Source organism: Balaenoptera borealis (assembly GCF_965194805.1).
Source record: "Balaenoptera borealis genome assembly, chromosome: 18".
Classification (NCBI taxonomy): domain Eukaryota; kingdom Metazoa; phylum Chordata; class Mammalia; order Artiodactyla; family Balaenopteridae; genus Balaenoptera; species Balaenoptera borealis.
This window is the reverse complement of record NC_138877.1, coordinates 7,553,146-7,577,957: the sequence shown is the minus strand read 5'-3', so window position 1 is coordinate 7,577,957 and position 24,812 is coordinate 7,553,146. Positions and strand designations below refer to the sequence as shown.

Below are 24,812 nucleotides of genomic sequence, written 5' to 3'. Positions count from 1 at the left end.
GGTTGTAGCATTCTCATTACCCTGTTTTTAACAAGTGAAATTTCAAATCCGAAGTAGAATAAATCGGTTGGAACATTCTTGGATTAAAGAAAAGCAGTACTAATGAGTTTTATTACTATGCATTCCAATCCCATTAATCCTGGTGGGTTCAGCCTGGCTTAACGTACGGCAGGCCTTCCTTTAGCACTTAAGTTTGGCATTAACTGCTTTGATACCATGGCAGGGAAGTGAGAGCAGAGTGAGGCGCCCTCTCAGGCTGCCTCGTCCTGCCTAAGGAAGCAGGAGGGCAGCTCCGCTGACGGGGCCTAAGTCAGCCTGGCTGAGCCCGCGCCGTAGGGCATCCCTGAAGCAGCGGTTCTCAAGCTGTTCTATCTCAGAACCCTTTTCACTCTCAGAGATTATTGAAGGGCTTCCCTGGTGGCGCAGTGGTTGAGAATCCGCCTGCCAGTGCAGGGGACAAGGGTTCGAGCCCTGGTCCAGGAAGATCCCACATGCCGCGGGACAACGAAGCCTGCACTCTAGAGCCCGCAAGCCACAACTACTGAGCCCGTGAGCCACAACTACTGAGCCCGCGAGCCACAACTACTGAGCCCACATGCCACAACTACTGAAGCCCGTGCGCCTAGAGCCCGTGCTCCGCAACAAGAGAAACTACCGCATTGAGAAGCCCGTACACCACAATGAAGAGTAGCCCCTGCTTGACGCAACTAGAGAAAGCCCACGCGCAGCAACGGAGACCCAGTGCAGCCAAAAATAAAATAAATAAGTAAGTAAGTAAGTACATAAATAAATAAATAAAATTTAAAAAAAATTCTTTGAGACCTCCACAGAACTTTTGCTTATGTGGGTCGTATGTATCATGTTACAAATTAAAATTCAGAACAACTTAAAATGTTTATGTATTAGCCCTGCAAAAAGTAACAATAACAATAAATGATTTTACATTAACAAGTAACATTTGCTATGGAAAACATTTTTATGGAAAACAACTAGTTTCCAAAACAAAAAAAGTTTAATAAGAGTGGTGTTGTTTTCCGTATTTATAAATTTCTTTAATGTTTAGCTTGATAGAAGGCCACTTGATTCTTATGTCTGATTATACATCATTCAGTTTTGATGTATCGTTTTAGTTGAAATACATAAAATGTGGCCGCAGATGTGTACTTGGAAGAGGAAGAGTACTTTAGTAGCCTTTTCAGATGATCGTGGATATTTTTTGGTACTGCACAAAAACTCGACAGGTGGTAGCTGGTACCCCGTGGAGTCTGAAACCATATCCGTGAGCTTTTTGTACTCTAAAATGGGTCTATTTTGTACTTTGAATCAATCTTTTACCCATATGTGATTCTGTTTCAGTGGATTACTGTGTTACTGAATTATCCAGATCTAAATGTTGACAGATTTCATCATATATGTTTTCTAAAAACACATTTGTTAATATCACCACCAAAGTCTTCAGAAAATTATAAGTTTTGGGAAGCTGTCGACTGAGATCTTGGTGACAGATACCAGTTTTCCACAATTCTAGGTTTTTTTGCTTGAAAGCTCAAATTTTATCATTGGCAACAAGCATCGCCAGTTGTTTTCCTTCTGGATTCTGTTCCTTTCATTCCAGAGTTTTCTTCCTAAAATACAGATCCAATCATGGTCCTTGGCGGCTGGACTCAATGACTTGGTCCCAGCCCCCAGCACTTTGACAGTTTCCAGCCTTGTTTCAAGCCTCTCCGTTTAAAAAAAAAAACAAAAATGGCTTAAAACAACACAAATTTACTGGATTGGCCAAAAAGTTCGTTTGGGATATTCCGTAACATCTTACCTTTTGGCCAACCTAATACTATTCTTCAGTTCTGCAGGTCAGAAGTCCAGAATAGGTCTCACTGGGCTCAAGTCCAGGTGTTGGGAGGGTGTGTTCCTTTCTTAGGGCTCTGGAGAGAATCCAGTTCCTTGCCTTTGTCGGCTTCTGGAGGCTGCCCGCCCCCTCCCCCCTCCTTCAGGGACCCTGGGGATTACATCAGACCCACCCCGGGAACGTCTCACCCAGGGTCAGCTGATGAGCACCTTCGTTCCTCCTGCAACCTCCCTGTCATGTAACCTAACGTAGTCACAAGTTCCCAGAGGTAGGATTTGGACATTTTGGGGTTGGGCGGCGTTGTTCTGGCTGTCATATTCGAGCCTCTCCGTTTTTTGTGTTCCGTTCCCGCTCTCTGCGTGTAAGTTGGGTAACCTCATCCTCTGAAAAGCCCCAAATTGCAGAAACCTTTCCCGAGGTCTTCAGGTGGAGGCACCACTGTCTCTTCTGCCAAGACAGAGACTCGCGTGTGAGTCAGCTCCGCCTTTGTGCCCAGCTCCCAGGAAGGATCTGTGTGTCCGTCTCCCCCTGGGCTGCGAACCTGGGCCTTAACTCCTCTGCGCTTCTCTCACTGCCCTTGTGCTCCTTGGCCCATGACAGACGAATGCCAGTATGTTGTTGGTTTTGGACATTTGATCGTGGGCTGTGTTTTAGAGGCTACTGAATGAATATTCGGTTTCTAACAAGTGACGTTACAGTTATGTGGGTGAGTGTCATCCTTAGGAGTTGCCAAAATACTTAGAGGTCAAGTGTCATGATAGCTATTACAGCTCAGTATCAAATGGTTCGTGAGAAAAGTGTGTATTTACATAACGATAGAGCAGATGTGGCAAAATGTTAAATATTGGCAAATGTAGATGAAAAGTGTGTAAATATGTGTGTTAACTTCTATGTAGGTTTGGACATTTTCAAAATAGGAAGTGGCAAAGACTGAAATATTAGCACAGAATGAATATACAAAAGGTGTTGGTGGGATGGAATGGTTGGTTCCAGCTGCTGGAAACCTGCTTTGCTGCACTGAAGCTGCAACTGAGCTGTTGATGAGCATCTTCACGTGAGCGTTTGGCTCAGCAATAATCCGCATCTGGGTTCACATCAGGTGCAAAGTCATATGCAGGAAGCTTCGCTAAACCGCTCCAGCTCCTGGGTGGGTGAGTGCATGAGCCTGTGTAGAGTAGGAACGCTGCAGTTGGGAAAACAGAGGACTTTATATGCCACTCGTCCAGGAGGTTCTTCCTGGATGCCCCTGTGAGGAGTGACCGTCCCCGCATTCATTCCTTCTGGGACCGCAGGCCACTCCCCCAGCACGTGGTGACAGAGCACGCCCCGCGTCAGAGCAGTCTGCGGCCCCTCTGAAGTCACGGGCAGCTGGCTGCTCAGTGCCAGCGAGGGCGGTGTCCTAGTGCTGTGTGCCCTGCACTGGTGCCCTGACACGGCGTGCTAGTGCCAGCAAGGGCGGGAGAGTGGCCGATCGCACAGAGGGGCGTCCCGCGTGTCCTGGAGGACGCAGCTGAGGCTTTCTGCCCCTGCTGACCTCGGTTCTGAATGCCAGCGTCAGGAGAGCACTCGCTCCCCTGGCTGGCCCCCCGCAGGGCCGCGGGGCGTGCGCAGCTCCACCTCTGTGCCCTGGATGTGTGGGCGTAGCCTGTCTGAAAGACGCTTTGCTGTCGTCCTTACTTAGACACGACCCCACATTTGTAGCGGTGGTGGGGTAGAACCTCTGGTTTGGAGGCCGTCTGGTCTGGTTTCCCATCTTCTCCCCAGCGGTGCTCCCCGCGTGCGGCTCTGTCCCCGTGATGGGACCTCGTCTGCCTTCCTGATGCTGAGCTAAGCAGAATCTTTCCTCCCTGCGATGGCCACAGGCTTGGAGGTTCTGGGGCCAAAACAGATGGAGTGTAACGTCTCCTCCTTGCCTCCCAGGAGCCCGCAGCCCCGTCTCGTCCCTCCTGAGACGTCTTCACTCCAGGACCCAGGGATCCTCGGGGGACGAGGTGACAGTCCTCACGTCACAGTGCAGGTACGGTCTGTCCGGCAGCACCGCGGCAGGAGAGTCTGCTCTTTTTTGCTGGAATGTTACTCATTTAGGCCTTTCGCCGGCCGCTGGCTGTTTAAGTTAACTGATAACTAAGCCCTAAATTGTCTTTTTAATGTCTCACTGCTGCGCCCATCCAGCTCTTCCATCCTTTTGACTCACCAGGAAAGGTCTGTCTTTTCACACTAATGGGCTCTCGAATTCTTACCTGCACTTCTGCTTCGTACAGACCCCTTAACGTCCTGCGACAGCAAGGCCTTCGGTGCAGGGCTCCGTGGGGAGAGGATGTCCCCTCACTCCGGGCGCCGCCTGGTCTGCAGCCCTTGGAGGGACTGTGCCCCGTGGGCAGCCACAGAGCCTCGGCCGTGATGCATCCGCTCCGTGTCTGCCTTTGACTCGGGGAGACTTTGCGGTTTCTCAAGGTCAAGGGCCAGTTCCACTTTCCATTCTGCTCCCAAGATTCTCGTCTTGCTCCTGTGCCTCTCACTCCTCTGCTTGTCACTCTTCTCCTTAAGAATTCTCCTGTAGCTCGTTCTTGGGTTTAGGTGCTGTAATGACCTGCTGTAGGTCAGGGTATTTCAGGCCGGTCCTTGGAGCCCTGGCGTCCTGGGCAGGGGCGGGGCACGGGAGCAGGCATGGAGGGCGGGGAAAGTCAAGGCCAGCCAGGGGGGCTCCTTATCCCTTTGTCCCTTTAAATAAGAGCGGGTCCAGTTTCACCTGATGCTTATATTTGGGTTTGGCATAGGATGTAGTTTGGTGAAAAAGGATTCTACTATAAAAATGCCAGAAAGCTGTTGCTCTGCTTATTTTTTGATTAAGAAAACAGGTTCGCTGAGTATGGAGACAATCATTTGTGTCACTGTTTCATTTATCACAAGGTGTTTTCAGCTGTGTGTGTGTAAAAGAACTGCACCTGACCCACCCCACCCCCACCCCCCGCCCTGCAATCTTAGAGTCGTTTGGGGCTGTTCGTGTTCTTACTTCCGCACATGGAGCCGTATTAAGACCGCACACACGATCAGCATCAGCGGCCCTCTGAGTCCTTCCTCAGGGGGCTTGGTGGACGTGTAGCCGTGACCTTTGCCACATGGAGGCGCCTCTCAGGGACGGGCGGGGCGGAGAGGTCGATGTTCTGAGCGAGCACCTTGTTTACGAGGCCGTCGCGGCTTGTGAATGTCAGAAGCAGAGGTTCCCGGGCGCACTTCCCCAAAGAGTCAGGTTAGATCCGTGCAGCAGGGAAGTGGGAGCGGGTCCCATCGTGGGCCTTGCATAGCCTCTTCTCTCCTCCTCCTTTTCGGCACCTGTTTAGTAGACGTGCTTAAATGGGAGTCGTTCACTCCTCTCTGCTGCTCAGACTCTTCTAGAGCCTCTTCCTCTGTTACCTGGTTCCCAGGCTGCGGGGAGTGTTCACGTTTGAGTGAAGAGCCTCAGGTTGCTGGCTTCTCGGGTCGGCAGGGCCGTGATGAGGTGTGTGGGGAAGCCCTGGATGGTTCCTAGTCCTCGGGCAGGTCCTGAACCGTGTCTAAATCAGGGGACTTCACAGCCCACCGGCCACACCGTGACGGCGCCCCTCCTGAGTGAAGAGACCGGGTGCCAGGTGGTGGCGGAGGTGACGTGTCTCCGGAGGGCTCCGGTCTCTGCCGCCTGTTTGTGCTCTTCGGTTTGTTGTATTGTCTTCTCCTGCCAGGAGAGCAGGAGCTTTGTTCTCCCTGCAGCACAGGGAAGGGGGAGGCATATAGTAGGTGTCAGTCAGATAAAGACTTGTTGGATGGATGGATGGCTAATTTGGTCTTTTTTCCAGGCTGTGAGCACCCTGAGAGCAGGGACAGCATATTGCTTATCTTTGTAGCTCCTGCAAGTCCTAGAAGAGGGGCACAGGGTAGAAGCACCATTTTTTAAAAGTGAAATAATAGCCATTTAATGTACGCCATTCTTCCAGAAAGAGGAAGTTACTTTCAAATCATTCCGCCTTAACCAAGAAAAAATAGTTTCAGGTGAAGTAAAGGTTAACTCCATCATTGAAGCAGAGAAAGTTAAAGAAATGTTGGGCTCTAGTTTTTGGGTCCTTGAAGGTTTAAAGAGAAAGTGAATGCAGACTCACTTATTATCTCATGGCTCTCTGGACCGTGGATTAGTCAGCTGTCACTGCACACACACTGCAGACTTAGGGGCCTAAAACATCTGTCTTCTCATGGTTTATCTGGTCGGGAGTCAGAGCATGGCTTAGCTAACGAGGTGCTTGGAGTACCGCGAAGCTGCAGTCAAGCTGTGGACCAGGGCTTGGTTCTCAGCTGAAGGCTCAACTGGGGTGGGATCTGTGTCCAAGCTTCCTTGGGTTGTTGGCCAAATCCGTGTCCTCATGGTTGTGGGACTTAGGGCCCCAGTCTCTTGCTGGCTGACTTGGAGGCCACATTGACTGCACCTTGGGTTTTCCCAATGTGGTCACTCACTTCCTCAAGCTGGTAAGACAGAGCCTTAAATAGTGTCACATAATTGTGGGGTGACATCCCTCCCCTTTGCCAGGTTCTGCTGGTAGAAGCAAGCCCCAGCTCCCACCCCACTCCCACTCCCACCAGGGGGAGTGGGTCACGGGCCACCTTAGACACTGGCCACTGCAGATCACCTTTCCTTGCCCCTGAGAGGAGGGATTAAAAGTGCTCCCATCTGATATTCATTTTTGTGAAAAATTGTTTTGCTCCTTTCTTTTTTCCACAGTGACCCATAACTTTACATCTATTAAAGGATCACAACTCTACAGGATCCATTTATTCTCCCAACCCACGTGGGTGTCCTTGTGCCCTCACTGACCCCGCTGGGCAGTGGGCAGCTCCAGAGAGCTCGGATCCACTTCAGGAACGTTTGGGGTTAAACTGCTTTTTGTGAGCTGCTTTAGAACCCAGTGGTGGCTTTGTCCCATTGTTGGTATAGGAAAATGTGACCCTGATCTCAGGTGACTGACGCGGCTGTGAACTTCTAGAAAGAAGGCAGGCGCCCTCTTCGTGGGTCTTCCTGTGCAGTGGGGCATGTAGAGAGCATTATTTGGGGCATAAGTTGCAACTTCTATTTTCAGCCTTTAAGAACTCCTTAAAAACGATAGGAGAAGTCTTTGCTGTGCTTCCTCATTCTCTGATGATGTGGGTTCTAATTGTCATTAAGTGGGAACCAGAGAAGGGAGAATTTCAGTTAACTGCAGTCTGGATATTGAACGTTGGCTTATGGCGAGGCCCTGGGGTCACGTTCGGGTGACATTCTGGAGGGACAGCCTGTCCTTCAGGTTACTGCACTGGAGCGTCCATTACAGCAGAGCTGGGGGCTCTGCCTGTGACATACGGTGTACACACGGTCCATCCGACGTGCAGGAAAACAGCCCCTTCACACTCAGCGCCGCCGGCCAGCTCTGGTCTCGTGTCCAGCACTCTGGGCTGCTTTCTCCATCTCGGGCTCAGCCTGATCGTCTGGTCCACTCTCTCTTGGCCTTTGATCACTCGGTCCTGCGTTCCGGTATTCACAGGCCCTCGTGCAACTGGCCGTTTGCTTCCGATGCCTCACAGTGACTTCGGGTAAACGGCGTCACGTTCTCTGTAAGGGAGGCGTTCTGTTACCACCCACTGGACGTGTCCTCTAAGCATGTGACATGAGAGAAAACCTTGTGGCGGGAAAGTGCTGGATGGAAGACAGGTGAGGTGGCGAGCCATGAGGGAGGCCGTGGTGTTTCTTTCAAATTGTAAATGCGTTTCTCTTGGGGGTGAGTGTCTGAAGTTTCGGCCACCAGTGAAAGTAGGTTGCCAGTACTTTTACCAGCAAGGCCCATCATAAAACGTGCATTTCCTACTAGGGGTTATTCCTGCAGGACGCTCCCCACCCGTGCAGATAATCCCCATGGTAACCAGGGCGTGGGTGCTGGGAATGGCTCAGGGCTCTGAGTGGAGAAAACAGGGACGGGGAACAAATGCTGGTACATATGAAAGAATATAGCATTTGCTTGCGCAAAGGGGCTTTATTAGTTGGATTAAAATATCCTGCTCAAAGGTGAACATATCGATTTGCTACCCAGGTAAAGAAGGCCGTTACCCCTCCAGTCTGTCCTGCACGAGACCTGATTAATCCTCCCGGTGTTATGTTGTTGATGCCCTTCCTTTGCACGAAACTTCTGCATCTCGAGTGTGAATCCCTCAGCTGCCCACCCGTGACTTTCTAGGCGCACGGCCCTGGCCTGTCCAGCTCCCCACACCCCGGCCCGGCCTCACCTGTGCAGTCTGGCCAGGGTCACCTGCGGCGCAGCGGGCCTGAGCTTCGTCTCCCAGGCAGGTCAGGGTGTGACCTGCTGAAAGGTGGGAGGTGAACCTTAAAATTCAGGTATGTCCCGCACAATGCATAGCACAGAATCGCGGATCTACAAGTTTCTCTCTCCCAGCTTTTGAATAACCTATGAACCACGCCGTTTTCAGTTTTTCTCAAACCTGTGCTGGTTTCTGGTGAGGACGAAATGACCTCGTGTGTGTGTCTGGCGTGGAGCTGGTGTCGTGTAGTGTAGTGTTGGTTTCTAGTGGACCCCAGCTCCCCAAGAGTCTGTTCTCCAGCTCAGTTTTGGGAAACTGTCCCTGATTTTTCACACCTTCTTTACTTTTGAACCAGTGCATTTTCTGGAAATTCCGAGTTTTTTCAGAGTTGCTTGTGACGGTGGGAAGACTGGGGGAAGGGAGGAAATTACAGGCATTTGGGGATTAAGGTAGCCCCGGGCTTACGGGTAAATCGGTGCGCTGCCTGGGTTTGTTAGGGTTTGTTGAGTGAGTAACTGAGTACATGGAAGAATAACGGTCTGACCGTGCAGCGGAATTAGATCAGCCTGGCGGGAACCCCCTGCCTTGCTCTGGTTCCAGATGCCAGGTGTCCTGGGGCATTTTGAAGGAGGACGTTTCTAGAAGGAGCCAGCGAAAACTCTAGTTGACCTTTCAGGATGCCTTAGAGGCCTAGAGAATTAAAGAGGCAATGTTCTGAGAGTTAGTCTGAGTCCTGTCTTAGGGGAAATTTATTTAAGACATTTCTTTTCCATTTGAGATTGGAGAGCCAGTTCGGTAACGGTTGTCAAGGCCCCGGTGAAGTGCCCACAGTTCACACGCGCACGACTTTAGGAAGCCTCCCCGCTCAGGACCGGCCCCTGTTGGGTTCAGGTTCGTGGACCCTGCACTGGAGGGGGTGAGGCGGCGAGTCTCCCCCGGACCCTCCCCCCAGAGTTTGCACGTCGCTCGGTTTCACGTCACTGTGAACCAGGGAGAGAACTTTGTTTTCTTTATACCCGGAGAATAAGTCTGGCTACGGCGTGTGTCAGAGGAGCTCTGAGCTCCTGACAGAACACGCATTTCTGCTGTAACGTGTTTCTGCACACAAAACCGGGCATGTGTCCTGATAAAGCACGGCCTCCCTAGTGATGGAAATGCCGTCCAGAGACATAAAGACTCTCTAATCACATCCTGCCGGCTTTAGGAGGAAACGTTTCTAGATTGTATCTGGTTTTCATGAAGAAGTACTTACTAGATCTTCCACTGGCGGCTTGACTCTTTTGTCATTCTTGGATTTGGGTAAACAGTCTTGGAAAGCTTGAGTGTGGTTAAGTAGGCAGCATTCACAGTGTCTGGCAAGGTGTCAGTTCATGACTGCCTTGTGACGGGGGCGCAGAGCTGCCGGGGAGTGTGTGTCCCCTGCTTCTGGGAGGCAGAGGCGACGGGTAGATGCTGAGACTTAAACAGAAAGAAGCCATGCCGACTCAGCATCGGAGGGATTGTCTTCTCAGCCTGCTTATCGGTTCCTCATTTAGTCCTCACGAGCTCCTGCACAGGCAGGACCGTAGGGCCACCCATCTTTCAGATGTGGAGACTGAGGCCCCAGCCACCTGAGCCTCGCGAAAGCCCTGGGCAGAGGGGACAGGGACTCCAGCTGTCCCCACAGTGGGGCGGGGTGGGCTGGGGATGGGACACCCCCCATGATGGAAGGAACTGTCGGGAACTATTTCAAGGCTTCATAGACCAGACTGTGTTGCTTGGGTTAGATTTTAACCCAACTAGCATCTTCTTGCCTGTGTATTCATTTAGAGAAATAGAACCGAACTCCTTGGTGAATCAAACCTTTAAATATCCAGGTAATAAGATCTCCTTTGATGGACAGACCCTCGTTAGTCGTTGACGGTCACGCCGGGGATATGACCTAAGATGAAGGACAGAAAGACAGCCCGTGTCCTGTTAGTTTCCTGAATTTAAGTCAGCGATAGTACTGAGTGTGTGCTGTGGGCACTCTACGTGTTACGGTCCCGTAGGCACTGCTGGGTGCCTCCTACGCGCTGGGGGGACAGAGGGTGACTAGATGCGGCCCTGCAGGTGGGACGTGTGGAAGCTCAGCCCCGCGATGGGGGGCTGCTCCCCCTGGCCATTAGCTTTGCCATCTGTCCCCCCTTCTTTCTTACACAGCCTCTCTCCCCCCCAGCACACCCCCAGGACCCAGGAGATCCTAATTCAGAGGACAGCTCAAAGCTCTGGAGGCAGTAAGATGTGGGTCTGAGCCCTGACTCCACCTTTGATTGGCTTGCCTGCCCTCCACCAGGTGACCTGGGAGAACTTCACAGAAGTCACTTGATCTGCGGTGGGCCGGCATCGTTAGTTTAAAAACTGTCCCCACGGGACTCTGATGTGTGGCCAGGGTTGGTAATGACTGAGTTCTAGTCTGCCTGGGTCCCCTTATTTCCAGAATGCAAAGTATTGCCTGCTGGATATGGTGATGTGAGAATTAAATAAAATCATTTATGTAAAGGATCTTCCCTTTGGCTGGTGCCCCCAAATGTTAGTTGTTACTGTTGTTTTTTGCTTTATGAAGTAACACATCTCATTGCCATAGATAACATGGCACATATAGAAAAGAAGAAAGCAGTGCATAATCTGGAAGATAGTCTCAGTTAATATCTCGGTATTTACACCCCATCCCCACTTAATCCTCATTGGGATCCTATCATGTAGTTTTTAATTTGACGTTTTCCCGCGGTCTTAGAACTACTGAAAGCACTTCGCTGTCTGCACCCCGTCTGGTAGCAGATCTGCACCTGGACGGTCTCGCTCTAGGTCCTGAGCTGGTGCTGCATCCTCGCTCTCAGCCTGGGATTGTTTGCTTGGGCCTCTGCAAGGCGCGATCGTGGGTGACGGCACCGCTTCGGCCCCCGAGCCACACGGGGTTCCCTGCCCCTCAGTGGCTTGGTGCCTGGCCCACAGGGGGCGCTGTGCCCGTGGTCAGCGGTTCCAGTTCCCTGTGGCATCCCTGCATTGGACTCTGCCCCTGGAAGCTGCTCTGCGGGGTGGGTGCGTGCCTGAGCTGGACCCCAGGGCCGCCCTCCGGGGCCTGGCGGCTGGGAGTTAGGACTGAGATGCAGAACATACCTGCCGTAGTTTACGGGACCTCAGAGGCCTCTGGCACTTCCTGCAGTTAGTTCTGTTGAATCAGTAGGAGGGGTCAGCCCGGGGGCAGGGGTCCTGGGGCTTGGCTTTCTGGGAAGGCCGAGGATGGTAGGCCTTGTGCCCCCTATGCCGGTGGAGACCACCTTACCTATTGGTTGTGGATTTCAGCCAAGCACAAAGTGTCTTCACTGGAAGCAGAGACAGGCCCAGGCGCCTTGCGGGCTTTAGGCCTCTGTCCTCGCTGGGTGGAGTGGACCTTTTCTTCCCCGTGGAGGTAGTGGTCTTTGAGACGGACTGTTAAGCCTGGTCCCACACCCCTCTTCAGGAGCCCCATCACCCCTCGGCCCAGCCCTGACGCTCTGCTTCCTGGGCTGGGACCGGGTTTATGCTTTTCCCTAAACCTGGCCGTTTCAGCACAGGGCATCTTAACAGCTGTGAGATCTGCAAATTTTGGAGGAATTCAGTTTTATCCTCAGCATGTCCTTGCTGCCTGGGGTCAGACAAGTGTAGATTTTGAGGGACTTTAAGAGAGAATCTGGGTCCTGAAGTCACATCTCACTGGAGGCAGACAGGCTCTTGCTGCCCAGTGAGGACGTCGGGGTGTGAGCCGGGCCCTGTCACCCACCGCAGACCTTCCCCACTGTGTTGTCCCCTCCCCTCCCCCTCCCCCCCCCCGCCCCTGTGCTTTTGGTTCCGTTCTGTTGTTTCCTTCCCTCCTTCCACGTGCCCACATGTTGGGTCTTCATCTGCATCAGCCGGTCCCCTCCACACCACAGTTTTTTTTTAAGTTCTTGCACCTGCTCCTCCTGACATCTGGGGGATGTGAATCTGGCTTGGAGAAGAACTTCCTTCAACACAGATTTTGTTCCTTGCTGTGAGTCTCCGTCGCCACGATGGCCCAGGTCCAGAAACGCTCTTTTTTTGGACCCCTTGGACCACATCTGGTTGAGATTGCTCTGTTGTGAGCTCTCCGCTCCCTTCCTTGTGAAACTTGCATGCGCTCTAGAGCCTTGGGGGCTCCTGGGGGGAGTTCCCCACGTGGCCATAGGAGAGCTGAAGTGACTTTGCCGACTCATCTGCCCCCAACTCCGTGTGTCCCGCAGGTGAGCGCCCTAGCAAGGACCTACTTTCTCTAGCCCGGGACACGTGTGGACCACAGTGCATCATTCCCCCGCAGGAATGGCAGATTTTACTCTAGGAGGCTCCTATGTCTGGGACCGTTGTAAAGATCACTTAAAGGAAAAGCACAAGTATGGGCAATAAAATTTCAGTATTAAGACTTTCCCCAAAGGATTTATGAACTTAGTGTCTATTGCAGCTTACGTCGGACCTCTTCCCCTCCCTCCCACAGGCCATTAAGCGGACTTTTTCAGTGATGGGACTATCATTACATTTGAGAGTAAAAAAAAAACATACAATTCACACTTGCCCACCTTTATCAGACACCTTGAAAACAGCATCTTTATCTCTGCAATCTGGACCCATTGGATCATTTTGCTCCTGTTGTTATACAGTGATTACTAGAATAAAACTTGGAGTTAGAAATTCTGTGGGAAAGGGGCAGATTTTCTTTGCTTTTCTGAGAGGATAACACATAAGGTAAGTGCTCTTTAATAATAAATGAATCGGGAGTAAGACAGATCTGAGGCTCTTGCTATTACAGGATTTCTGTCAAAAACTGAAATGAAAGTGTAGGTGTCGACTATTGCACAAATTCCCCCCCACATGAGAGGGTAACGTAATTTCCAGATAATCCTTTCAAAGTATTTGGTGACTGTCTGTGTAAATCCCAGCAGCAGGAAGTCCGCATGACCCTGACGTTGCCGGTGTTGGCGTGGTTAGATGGGTTTTACACAGAGAAGTTTCATTTGGTCTCACTGTTGGCTGAGTGCCCACCTTAGGAGTCCAGGCATGAATGTGAGTCGTGCCATAATGTGTACAGAATACCGCCCGACGATGCCACCCGGAGAACAGTTTTTGCATGACTCCCAAGGAGACAGAAAGGACATTTCTTTAAAATAAACCCGAACAAGGTTAGTGAGCATCTCATTTTCTCCTACCCTGGAAAGTAGAAACGGACAGAGCACTTGTATTTTCCGAATTCTCAGCTCTAGGCCTCAGCAGCTGCGTTTCTGTCCCAGTGGCTTCCAAAGAAGTTGGGTTTGCCCTTTCCCCAGACAGCAGGGAGCACCGAGGAAGTAACCAAGGTGAAACTAACGGGCCCTCCTGTGCTCCCGTCCACTGGCACCCAGAGCACCTCCCTCCGGCTCCTGTGAGGGAGGAACAGCCCAGGACCCTTCGTGAGAGACGGGGGCGCTGTGTCCCTGCTTAGAAGAAGTCGGCTGCCTCCCTGGAGTCACGGTTTGTGGTCTCAACCAAGAAGTCCCTTTCACATATGGTTGAAAACCTGTGTCTAAAATCTGTATCTAAATTTACAGAATTCGATGCCCCGCCCCCTTTATTTTGAAGATGGTGCAGGGGCCCCCAGGGTTAGTAAGTGGGTTCTTGGAGAGGGTTTCCACCTGTGCCGGTGATACTGCCCAGGGGCATGGGGCACATGCACTGCAGCTGCGCGTCCAGGGGGGTCATTCCGGCCTAAAGTGAGGCAGCGGGCTCTCGGGAAAGTGTCCCCAGGCTCCAGTGTGCCCCTTGCCAAGCGTCCCAAGTAGGGTCACTCTGGCAGCTCTGGATTCTGCCCCAGACTGTAGCACATCTGAGAAAGGCGTGTGAACTGTGGACCCAGCCCTTCCAAAGAGCCCAGGGCAGAGTGTGTCTGGTCTTTCAGAGGAAGGCAGGTGCCTCCTGGGCCTTGGGGTTACTTTACTCTGTGAAGCTGAGGAAAGAAAACGCTATTTAATTGCATTGTCTTTGCTTTGCACTTGATTTTGGGGAGAGAATCCGTTTGTTATGAACCAAAAACTACATCTAGGAGAGGACGGGAGCAGGTCAGCGCTCTCTAAGTGTCAGTCCCATTTACCATCCAAGTTAGAAACAATGCCAGTAATCAGGAGCTTTCACACTCCGCTGGGGCCCCTCAGGGCCCACTCCTGACCGAGCGTCAGCAACTGGCCAGTGAGTGGCCGGAAACACCCCGGGCCCCATTGCGCTTTTGCGTGTCTCCTGTTCTGTCCCTGCCCTCTCAGCTCTTATCACACCCTGTGTCTGTGATTTTCCTGCTCCACTGCTGTTCCGCTAACAAGGTCTTCTTCCCTCATTTCCTCCCACTTCCTCCCCACCTCACTGACGGTGATATCATTTCCCCCCTGCCAACGCCAACGCCAACGCCAGGCCCAGATGTGGAGCCAGCACCCTGCACCTTCTGAGCTCGTGACCCTGTTTGACACTTGGTCTCTGAGTTGTTTTCCCTCATCTTTACGTGAAGGAGATCGGATCGGATGAGTTTTATTGCCCACTCTAGCTAAAAACTTTGAGTCTTGAGAAACTTTCTCCTCTTGGCCTGGCAGAGGGGACCATCCACTGGTCCCTCTGTGTCCTGGAGCTGGCCAGTGACGTGACCCACGGGGGCCTGGCCTGAGGCTGGGAGGGGGCGGGGCCACAAGGGTGAGGGTGGGCGGTCCAGGGTGCTAGGTGGTTGGGTGTGGACTTGGCTGGACCTGCCGTCTCCATTTAGACGGTTTTGCTTTCCAGTGACTTGCTAACAGCAGAGTTAGGTCAGTAAATACCAATGGATCATAAAGATGAATTTTTAGTAGCTAAAAGTCATGGTGATAGCTTATCTCTGCACATGCTGTTGTCTGAAAACTATCTTAGCGCACGTTTATAGATTTATAGAAAAACCGTGACGATGGTACAGAGAGTGCCCACGTGCCCCGCACCCACTTTTCTCTCTGGTTAACATCTTACGCTAGTGTGGTATCTTAGCTATGATTAACGACCCGACGTTGATACAGCTGAAGTCCACGCTTTATTCAGGCTGCCTTAGTTTTCCGGGCTGTCCTCCTCTGTTCCGGGATCCCATCCCCGCCTACATGACGTGCGGCCTCCTGGCTCCTCGGGCTCCTCCTGCTCGTGACGGTTCTCTGACCTTCCTCGTTTTTGATGACTCCTGACGATTGGTCAGGTGTTTCGCAGAGAGTTCCTCGCCTGTGATTTGTCTGATCTTTTTCTCAGGATTCGCCTGGGGTTGTGGGTTTGGGGAGGAGGCTCTCAGAGGTAAAGGCCCTTCTTATCACATCATACGGTCAACTGTAACTTGTCACTGTTGATGTCGACCGTGGCCACCTGGCCGGGGCCGTGTCTGTCAGCGTTTAAATCACTGTCCTGCGATGCTGTTCACGGCGTGGGTGGCATCCTGGGACTCCCACTGGGTGTGTCCCGTGTGAAAGTCGGGTGCCGGGAGCCATGTGTGCATGGGGGCCCCCTCTTGGCATGTGATCAGGAGTGCATCACATAGCACTTTGGGCCAACATTTTGGTCCAGAGGAGAAGTGCTTCCCCGAGTAGTGACGGTTACAGGGAGCCCTAACTTGTGAGTAATTCAACGCTTTTCTGCTCTGGACCTAACTCTGTGTTCAAGTGGAGACGGCTTGACCCCTGCCCTCAGAGGATCCCAGGAAGGTCTCTAAAAGGCATTGTCGTTGCTATCCAAGGCCTCTGGGTCCTAATAATTAAATTCAAATGTGGTTTGGTTTTCTTCCCCCAGCAGCCCACTTGGAATAGCGTCTTGCTTTTCCTGGCAAGTCGCACGATTATTGAGGGCAGGAACGACGTCCCTAACGTGTGCCTCACGTGCTCTTTCTGCCCGTAGCAGGCTCTCGCTTAAGAGCTGAAATCAGTGTGGAGGCTCAGAGACCAGAGTCCAGTCGGCCAGCGCGTGGGCCTCCGGGTGTTTCTCCCGCTTGTCAAGCCTGAGACCGGGCAGCCGTGGGTGGGTGTTGTGACCGCGGGTCGTGGAATCATGACGTGCGAGGCCTTAGCTGTAGACGACGACACGGGACCACCTTGCCACCCATGCTGCGGTGAAGGGGGTTAATGGGTGAGAGCGGGGCGGTGATGAAACACACACCCTGTTCTTTCTCTCGGCAGGTGTGAGCCGCAGGATGGGGTGCGAGGTGCTGGTGGGCATCGGGCAGCAGATGCTGCGGCGGAAGGTGGTGGACTGCAGCTGGGACGAGAGCCGGCTGTCCCGCTGCCTCAACACGTTCGACCTGGTGGCGCTGGGGGTGGGCAGCACGCTGGGGGCCGGCGTCTACGTGCTGGCCGGGGCCGTGGCCCGGGAGGACGCGGGGCCCGCCATCGTCATCTCCTTCCTGGTGGCCGCGCTGGCCTCCGTGCTGGCCGGCCTCTGCTACGGCGAGTTTGGCGCTCGGGTCCCCAAGACGGGCTCGGCCTACCTCTACAGCTACGTCACCGTGGGCGAGCTCTGGGCCTTCATCACCGGCTGGAACCTCATCCTCTCCTACATCATCGGTAGGTCCAGGAGGCCTGGAGCCTGCCCCCTGCCGCCTCGGTTGTTCCCACCCCCAGCCGTGGGCCGTGCCCCGCTTGGCTCCCCAGACGCACAGAGCCTGGCACCCCCCTGGCACCTGCGCCTCGCCGAACTGCCGCACGGGTTCCCTTTTCCTCCAGCGCAAGGCGGAGGCCACCCTCGGGCATCACTGCCCTTGCTTCTTAGTGATCAAGTACACGGGCCGACCTTAGTGGGGACAAGCCAGGCCAGCAAGGAGGCCAGTCCTGTCAGCACGACAGACGCAGAATCAGTAGGGAGTTTGTATCTAGTTAAAAAGGACGTAGCGTCTTTCAGTATTTTTTCTGATTACTTGAGTACATACATCACTGATACAGAAAAATTTAGGAAATGTAGAAGAGCACAAAGAAGAAAGTAGAAATTACCCACCCTGACAGCCTGGAGAAATTAATTCTCTTATTCATTCATTCTCTCAGTGAACGTTTATCAGGTGCCTCCTCTGTGCCCGGCACCTTGCTCAACATTAGACCCGTGGAGGAACAGGATGACCTCCGTTCACAGAGTTCAGGGATATAACGTGGTTAATATTTTTGTGAACCTAAATGTGTATTTTTCTGTCTAGTATGTCTCTATACTTGTAAAACAATATATAGTGTACATTTTTCATAGCATTAGTTATTTTTCCATAGTAATATTCTTTTTTTTTTCTTTTTATAAGTTTATTTATTTATTTTATTTTTGGCTACATTGGGTCTTCATTGCTGTGTGCGGGCTTCAGCAGTTGTGGCACGCAGGCTCAGTAGTTGTGGCTCGCGGGCTCTAGAGCGCAGGCTCGGTAGTTGTGGCGCACGGGCTTAGTTGCTCCGCGGCATGTGGGATCTTCCCGGACCAGGGCTCGAACCCATGTCCCCTGCCTTGACAGATGGATTCTTAACCACTGCACCACCAGGGAGGCCCCATAGTAATATTCTTGATGATGTACCATTATATAGATTTATATACAGATAATTGATTGGGTGTCTTTGTGGGGTATTTAGATTGTTTCCAGCTGTGTTGTTGTTATAAACAGTTAATTACTTAGTGTCTTTGGCATATAAAAAAGAAGCTGTGCTTTTTCCTTTAAGATGGTCTAAGCAGCAGAACGTCTGGGTCAGCGGGCCTGCGTAGTTTCAAGGCCCGTGTTGCCTGTGATCCTCCTGATGGCCAAGGGCCCCTTTTCCTCACGTCCTTGCCGACTCTGGACTTGGCGTCAGCATTAAATACCACCAACCAACAAACAAAAACACCAAAGACATAGTCTTTTCTGTTCGATAGGTTTCAGCGTTATTCTCTTTATGTTATTTGTATTTTGATTACAGCCGAAGCTGAGCACATCCACTTAAAAGAAACAAACGCCTGAATGTAAGAATAACTGAAGGATACGAATGGCCGGTTCGCAAACAGAAATACAAGTGGCCACTAAATTTCCAGTTCTGTTTTAGCTCTTTGTAGTAATATCAAAAACCCGGGGCGTGGGATGAGTTGAACCCCGTGGGCCCTGCTGGCTCCCATGCCCGCCCTCTGGGAAGCCGTGTGTGGTGCTGGGCCTCCGCCTGGGCTCCACCAGGCTCCCTGGGCGACACCCTCCCTTTCTTTCCAGCACCTGCCGAGAGCTTACTCTTCTGGGTTGGAAAATAAAATTCCTAATCACGTTTTTCTCAGTGCAGCACCAAAACTTGCAACCATACACGTCCTTACAAGCTGCAGCCTCTCGGTGGGAATGCAGCTATTTTAAAGGGGCCATTACGTTGCCAGAGGATTTACCTGCGAATAAAACAGAACGGTGAACATGAAGCGCCTGCAGCTTCTGGCCCAGCAGGTGACGGGGTCTTGGCCAGAGTGGCATTGGCTTGTGAGACGCACCCCCGTGCTACTGCAGGCGGTTCTCGGCCTCAGCTCCTGAGCGAGGGCAGCTTTTCCATCAAATGTGGTTTTTGAAAAAGCCACGATTCAGAGGTGGGGAGGCGTAGGCTGGCAGGAAAGGCTGGGCAGCCCTGTTGGCAGCGAGCTGGCCTCTGGGGCAGGAGAGGTAGTGACCTTTTTCTTCACTGGGTTGTGGCCTTGAAGGACGGAACTCATCATAGGCTGGCTACTCGGGATGAAGAAACGTGGTTTCCTTTTTGAGTTGTTGGAAAAACACTTAGCGTGAGACCAGACGGTGAACTGGAATCCTGCAGGTCACTCGGGCCAAGTTCTGTGGAAGATCCAGACCACGGTCACCAGCAAGGCCCCCTTCGAAGATAAAGCAACTTTTTGTGGATATTGGAACTTTAGCGACATTTCCCGAGAAGCATTGCTGGAAAAGCAGTGACGTTATTCAGATTCAGAGAGAGAGAGAGAGAGCAGTCAGCTGTTCTTGGCCTTTGGGGTGCTGGACGCCGCATCCGTTTGTGTTGCCGTCGGGCAGACCCTCGGGGCCGTGGCCCGCGTCAGGTGGTGCCGGCCCGGGCCCGGAGCAGCAGAGGCGGGGGTGAGCGGGGACTTTGCTGCCGAGGTGGAGCCAGCCCCGAGCCGCTGTCCTTAGTCCCCCGCAGCGGGAGGCAGGCCTGTCAGCTCTGCTGCTGGGCTCTTAGAGAAGGAGCTTCCTGAGGAGTGTGGCCCCTGCTCTCTGCAGCCCAGGAGTGGGTCGTGAAGCCACCTGAATGGTTCGCCCTCAGGAGTTCTTGTCGGATGAGATCAAATAAGTAGAACTCAGTGCTGTCAGAGTGCCCCTCTGTGCTCAGGGTGACATTAGTTTGTTGGACTTTTATTATAACTGAGTTACATGTATGTTTGAAACGCATGGTATGCACGTTGTACTGGTTGTGATGGAAAACGGGTTTCTTGCCAGGCTCCACTGCTCGCGTCTCTGCAAACACTAACTGGCCCTCACTTCCGAGTCAGCACGTCCCAGGGTCCGGCGGCCACCGCTGGACCCCCCTGCGCCGGCTGCGATCCCTGCGTGAGTGCCGCCGGTGCCGAGCTTGGTGACAGGTGCTCCGTTAACTGTTTCCCTTCAGTTTCGCCTGACGGTGTGTTTTGTGGCAGGTACTTCGAGCGTAGCCAGAGCCTGGAGCGCAACGTTTGACGAGCTGATTGGCAGACCCATCGGGGAGTTCTCGCGGACGTACATGGCCCTGAATGCACCCGGGGTGCTGGCCGAAAACCCGGACATATTTGCCGTGATCATAATTCTCATCTTAACAGGTAAAGCCACACACCGGAAGGCACTGGGTTGGAGCGAGGGGTCCAAGGTGTAGAACAGGCTCCCATTAAGTTGGTTTCTTCCTTTTCTCTTTCTCCCATCCCCCCATTTTCTTCCTCTCCTTTTTGTAATTGATACAGACATCTTTTTTGTGGCTTCTTAGAGATTCACGTAGGATTGACCTGTTGAATCGGTCGAGTTACGTGTCATTTAATTTAAAGAGAATCTCAGGTGTTTGCGTAACTTCTTGTGGAATAAGATTTTATTAATGCTGCAGGCTTTTTGATACAGAAATTCAAATTCTTTGGAGTCAGCGGATGACTACTTGGAAAAGGAAAGCATTTGGCATTTGTCAGCCAGGGCGATGTGGAGGAATGAGGGCCTCAGTGTTGGCGAAGGCTCGGGTGGTTTACACCCAACGGCCGGCAAAACACCCTTTAAATAAATAAGCTTCACCACGAAGTTGCTGGTACGGAATTTTAAAATCGCAGGCATGGCTTGGACACAGCTGATGGCAGCTTCTTAGTGGCATTTACCCGAGTCTCAGCCACTAGGATGGGAGTTTTGTTTATATAAACATTAAGCTGAAATGCAGATAAATTCTCCTGTGAGGTTAGAAAATCTTGGATGGGTTTTAAAAACAACGTGCCTTATTTTACACACCACATAATTGAAATCATTCCGCACAGGCCAGTCTCAGCAGTATTTCTGGTCCAGCTGGCAGGAACATGTATCAGAAATTAAGTCTGCACGAGTGAGATTTTCATAAACACGAGAGGGAGGGACGCTGAAGAACAAACACGGCGGAGAAGTGTTCCCTGTGATGAATGGCTTAATTCTGTCCTAATGCCTGTTTTTCAGAACTCAGTCTATTACGTAGAGCGTCTTTTGTTTTAAAACGTATAAGAGACCTACGCGGCAGGGCAGTAGTTTCCAATCAGGTCGGTGGTCACGTGTCACCAGGCACCTTCCCTGCCTCTTTTCTTGCCCAGCCGAGAGTTCACTACAGAAGCGTGTGCCCTGCGGCAGTGATGTCACGTGGCCCCCGTGGGTTTCTATCATTCGGTGTCTTTTTTATCCTGAGTTTACAAGCTGGCACTAGTCTAGCTTATACATTGTTCTTCGTGCGCTGAGTCCAAGGAGGACCCGTACGTGGCAGGGGTCCCACAGCCCAGGTGGCTGTCACCGCTAGCACCCCTAGCAGTGAGTGCATGACTCCTCTTCTAGAGAACTCTCCCTCTCCCGAGAAACTGAGCAAAGTGTCTCTTGGAGGAAATGAAATCCTGCTCCCGGGTGGCTCTCGGGGATGGAGGCTCAGGAACAGGGAGGGCTCTCTCCCTCCTGGCAGAGGGAGGGCCTTGCTCTCGGGGGCCGTGGGCTGACACATCACTGCCTCTGCTGTTCCTGGTGCCCCTGGCCTGGCGTCTCAGGTCCAGAGGGGATCTGGAAGGCCAGCCTTGATGGCTTTGTTCAGCACACCCTCAGACCTTGGTTATTTTGATCCCTGCCTCTAGAATGAGAATTAATTCAGCCCCATTCCTCTTCGGAGGTCTGACGCTGCTTGGATTCTTTTTAAGTCACCCTCTCATCCCCGTCCCCATCCCAGGAGGACTTGCCTGGTACGAGGTTAACACTGAGAGAGAGTTTCTGTTTATGCGCTTTTACAGGACTTTTAACTCTGGGTGTGAAAGAGTCAGCCATGGTCAACAAAATATTCACGTGTATCAACGTTCTGGTCCTGGGCTTCATCATGGTGTCGGGATTTGTGAAAGGATCAATTAAAAACTGGCAGCTCACGGAGGAGGATTTCCAGAACACGTCTAGTCGCCTCTGCCTGAACAAGTGAGTGTTGCTCTGTCTGTGGGTGCGTGACGGTCATGGTGGGTGATGCCGTCGGCTATGACAACGCGAGTCTTTTTTTTAAAGCGTGATTTGAACTAGAATGTTTTGTTATTATTTAATTGTTTTTTTTGCAGTCAAGTAGCTGAGGGTGTTTTATCTGTTTGAAGTTTGGGTTAAGTTTTCTTTCCTTGTACTTGACTGCACACTGTATGACTAAGGAAGACGTTGGGGAAACAGTATCTTCATGCTGATTCCAAAATTGTGCATGGTTGAGGATCATTGTCAGACTCACTCAGGAATCCCTTTTCCCTCATATTCTGTTTCATGACCAAGCTCTGAATTTTGTTTTCAGAAAAGATTTTCTCTGCAGCACCATGGTGATAACCACTTTATTTTGAAATGCCTTCCTATTTAATAACCTAGAACAAAGAAGAAATATGTGGAACTTTTATCACAGGCTTTTATCGGAGGTTTTCAGAATTACTGAAGTCTCAGAATGTGATCATAATAATCTCCTTCACTCGCACTCAGCTTGTGCCGCGTCAGCCCTGAGAGACCGTGGCCCCGTCTCCCTTCCGTATCTGGGGCTCAGGACACCCAGGCCTGGAGGCAGGTCCCTGGCCAGCTCCCCACCCCGTGCCTTTGCAGGCCTCTAGGTGCACCCTTACCGAGAGGCTCATCTTATCCAGGAAACAGAAGCCAAACATCAAAACGGGCCTTTCTGATCTTTTTTGTCAGATTTTTGGGTAAATCTTAGGGTCCTAGGATGGAGAATGGGGAGTTTTCATTTTGTATACAATTCTGTTTTAATTATGGCTAAAGGTTAAACTGCTCTGATGAAGAGACCTTCCTAAAAGGGCAGTGGCTTTAAAATGATTTCTCAGGTCCTGGAATGAACAGTCGGGGGGGCTGGCCAGCGAGACCACACGCTGGCTTTCAAGGACCCGATCTCCCGCCTGGCTGTCCCGTCATCCTTGAGGACGCCGTCCTTGTGCGCCTGGTTGCATCTGGGCTGTGGGCACAGGCATGGCCCAGCTCTCCCCCGAGGGGACAGAGCGTGAGGACAGTGCACTCAGATCCGGAAGACCTGTCCCCACCCGCACGGGCACCCGCGCTGTTCGCTTGGCGCACGGGAGGCAGGGGCGGCTTAAGACATGCTTTTCTCCACCGAAACAGTTCACCCTTTCTAACCGCGGCATCTCTGGAAATGCTTGTTTTCAGACACGAGCCGCTGGTAAACGTGCAGGACTTTGCGTTTTGGTCCCGGGCGGTGGGGGGGGGGGGACCGCTGCGTCTGGCGGGCAGCTGAGCCATGCTCTGAGGGTCCCGGAGGAGAGGCTGCGGTCGCCGGTTCCTCCCCTTCCTGATGGGCACCCTGCCTTGCGGTCCCTGCCCCGCACAAATCAGTATTCAGCCGGGGCGTCTGGAAAGGGCTTGGTTGCCCCTTGCAGCCCTGGCCGTGCAAAGCAGGGAGGCCCGTCGCCCAGGAGTGTGGCGGCTGTGACAGCCGTCCCAGGACCGTTCACCACGGGTGGGGGGCCCGGCCGCGGGGGGACGGTCGGGATGGCTCCTGTTGGGGACCACGGAGCGGGCGCTGGCCTCTTGACTGTGGCTCTCTCTTCCAGTGACACGGAGGAGGGGAGACCTGGTGTCGGGGGCTTCATGCCCTTCGGGGTCTCCGGTATCCTGTCGGGGGCAGCTACCTGCTTCTACGCGTTCGTGGGCTTCGACTGCATCGCCACCACAGGTACGCCGCCACCCTCGGCCCGCCTGGCCAGATCGCTGCTTCCCTTCCCGGGCGCGCGTGCGTGCCTGTTACCGCGCTCTCCCTCCTGAGTACCGTGTGCGCTTGCACCTTCCTGCTAATGTTCCGCTTCGTCACTCTCCGAGTGGCAGGCCTGACGGGAAGCGGCATCCTGAACGAGACCGCCGGTCCCCTGCGGGCCGGGAGGATGGCGCCGTACACAGCTGCAGCTGCTTGCAGACCTGTGCGCTCCGGGAGAAACAGGGCCGCTAAAAACACCGTCGTCCCGGTGACTGAACGGGCCGGGCTCCCGGGCCTCCCGCCTGTTCTCTGCTAAAGGCAGCGAGTCTTCCTTGCCGACCGTCAGTGTAAAGGCCGAGAACACTGTCCCTGGGCTTGTGGGTGTCGTGCTCTGTGGTGCTGGGGGAAGGCCCTGGCCCCCACAGGGCCCCGTGCCATGGGGTGGTCCCGAGCCCCCCGGCTGACCCCTTGCTCCTTCCAGGGGAGGAGGTCAAGAACCCCCAGAAGGCCATCCCCGTGGGCATCGTCGCGTCCCTCCTGATCTGCTTCGTCGCCTACTTCGGGGTGTCGGCCGCCCTCACGCTCATGATGCCGTACTTCTGCCTGGACAAGGACAGCCCCCTGCCAGACGCCTTCAAGTACGTGGGCTGGGAGGGCGCCAAGTACGCAGTGGCCATCGGCTCCCTCTGTGCCCTTTCCACCAGGTGAGGAAGCGGAAATCTCGGGAAGGCGGGCTTGTTGTGACTATTCCTCTCGTCCCTTGAAATAGAGCCAAACCCCAGCCCTGATCGTGTGGCTTCTCCCCTCGTGCTGCTGTCGGTCACCCCAAGGGCTGTTTGTGTCACTGACATTTCACCTCGAAGAACCCGAGGCCCACATTGTAGCACTGTCTACTCAGCAAGGTCCTGGTTCTCTGTCCCCATCTGTGGCCACTGGACCAGGCCGCCTCTGTGAACACTGTCTTTTGGCCCTTAGTTCGGCCATAAAGCAGAGGCTACCTTGAAAAGGGGAGCATGTGCCTTTTAATGGCAAACACTTTGCTCTGATGTTTTCTGCTAGCCTGGACACACAGGAAATATTTGCTAAAAACTGACTGACCACAGAGAAATCCTCATGAATGCAGCGATGCTTTTATTTTCTGTTTGATTCAGCTAGAAATAATCACGGGAATAAATACAAAATTTCTCTTCCATAAAACTATGTCTAGCTGCCACGCTAGTTTACGTTACACGTCTCGT

At 52.7% G+C, this 24,812-nt stretch overlaps 1 protein-coding gene across 5 annotated transcripts in view; it reads left to right on the top strand.

The window, feature by feature from the left end:
• The window catches only part of SLC7A1 (solute carrier family 7 member 1), a 68,593-nt gene that overhangs the window by 31,351 nt on the left and 12,430 nt on the right, over positions 1 to 24,812 (top strand). For 2 of the 5 annotated variants that reach the window (XR_014236820.1, XM_082365067.1), the window contains exons 2-8: positions 3,770 to 3,866; positions 16,363 to 16,746; positions 19,614 to 19,724; positions 19,811 to 19,969; positions 21,635 to 21,809; positions 23,435 to 23,556; positions 24,056 to 24,278. Coding sequence is in view for 4 of the 5 variants with exons in the window: in XM_082365067.1 (XP_082221193.1) it covers positions 16,377 to 16,746; positions 19,614 to 19,724; positions 19,811 to 19,969; positions 21,635 to 21,809; positions 23,435 to 23,556; positions 24,056 to 24,278 (1,160 nt within the window). In the remaining variant the exon portion in view is untranslated. The remainder of the gene's footprint in view (positions 1 to 3,769; positions 3,867 to 16,362; positions 16,747 to 19,613; positions 19,725 to 19,810; positions 19,970 to 21,634; positions 21,810 to 23,434; positions 23,557 to 24,055; positions 24,279 to 24,812) is intronic. The other 3 variants (XM_082365069.1, XM_082365068.1, XM_082365070.1) reach the window with 3 other exon arrangements.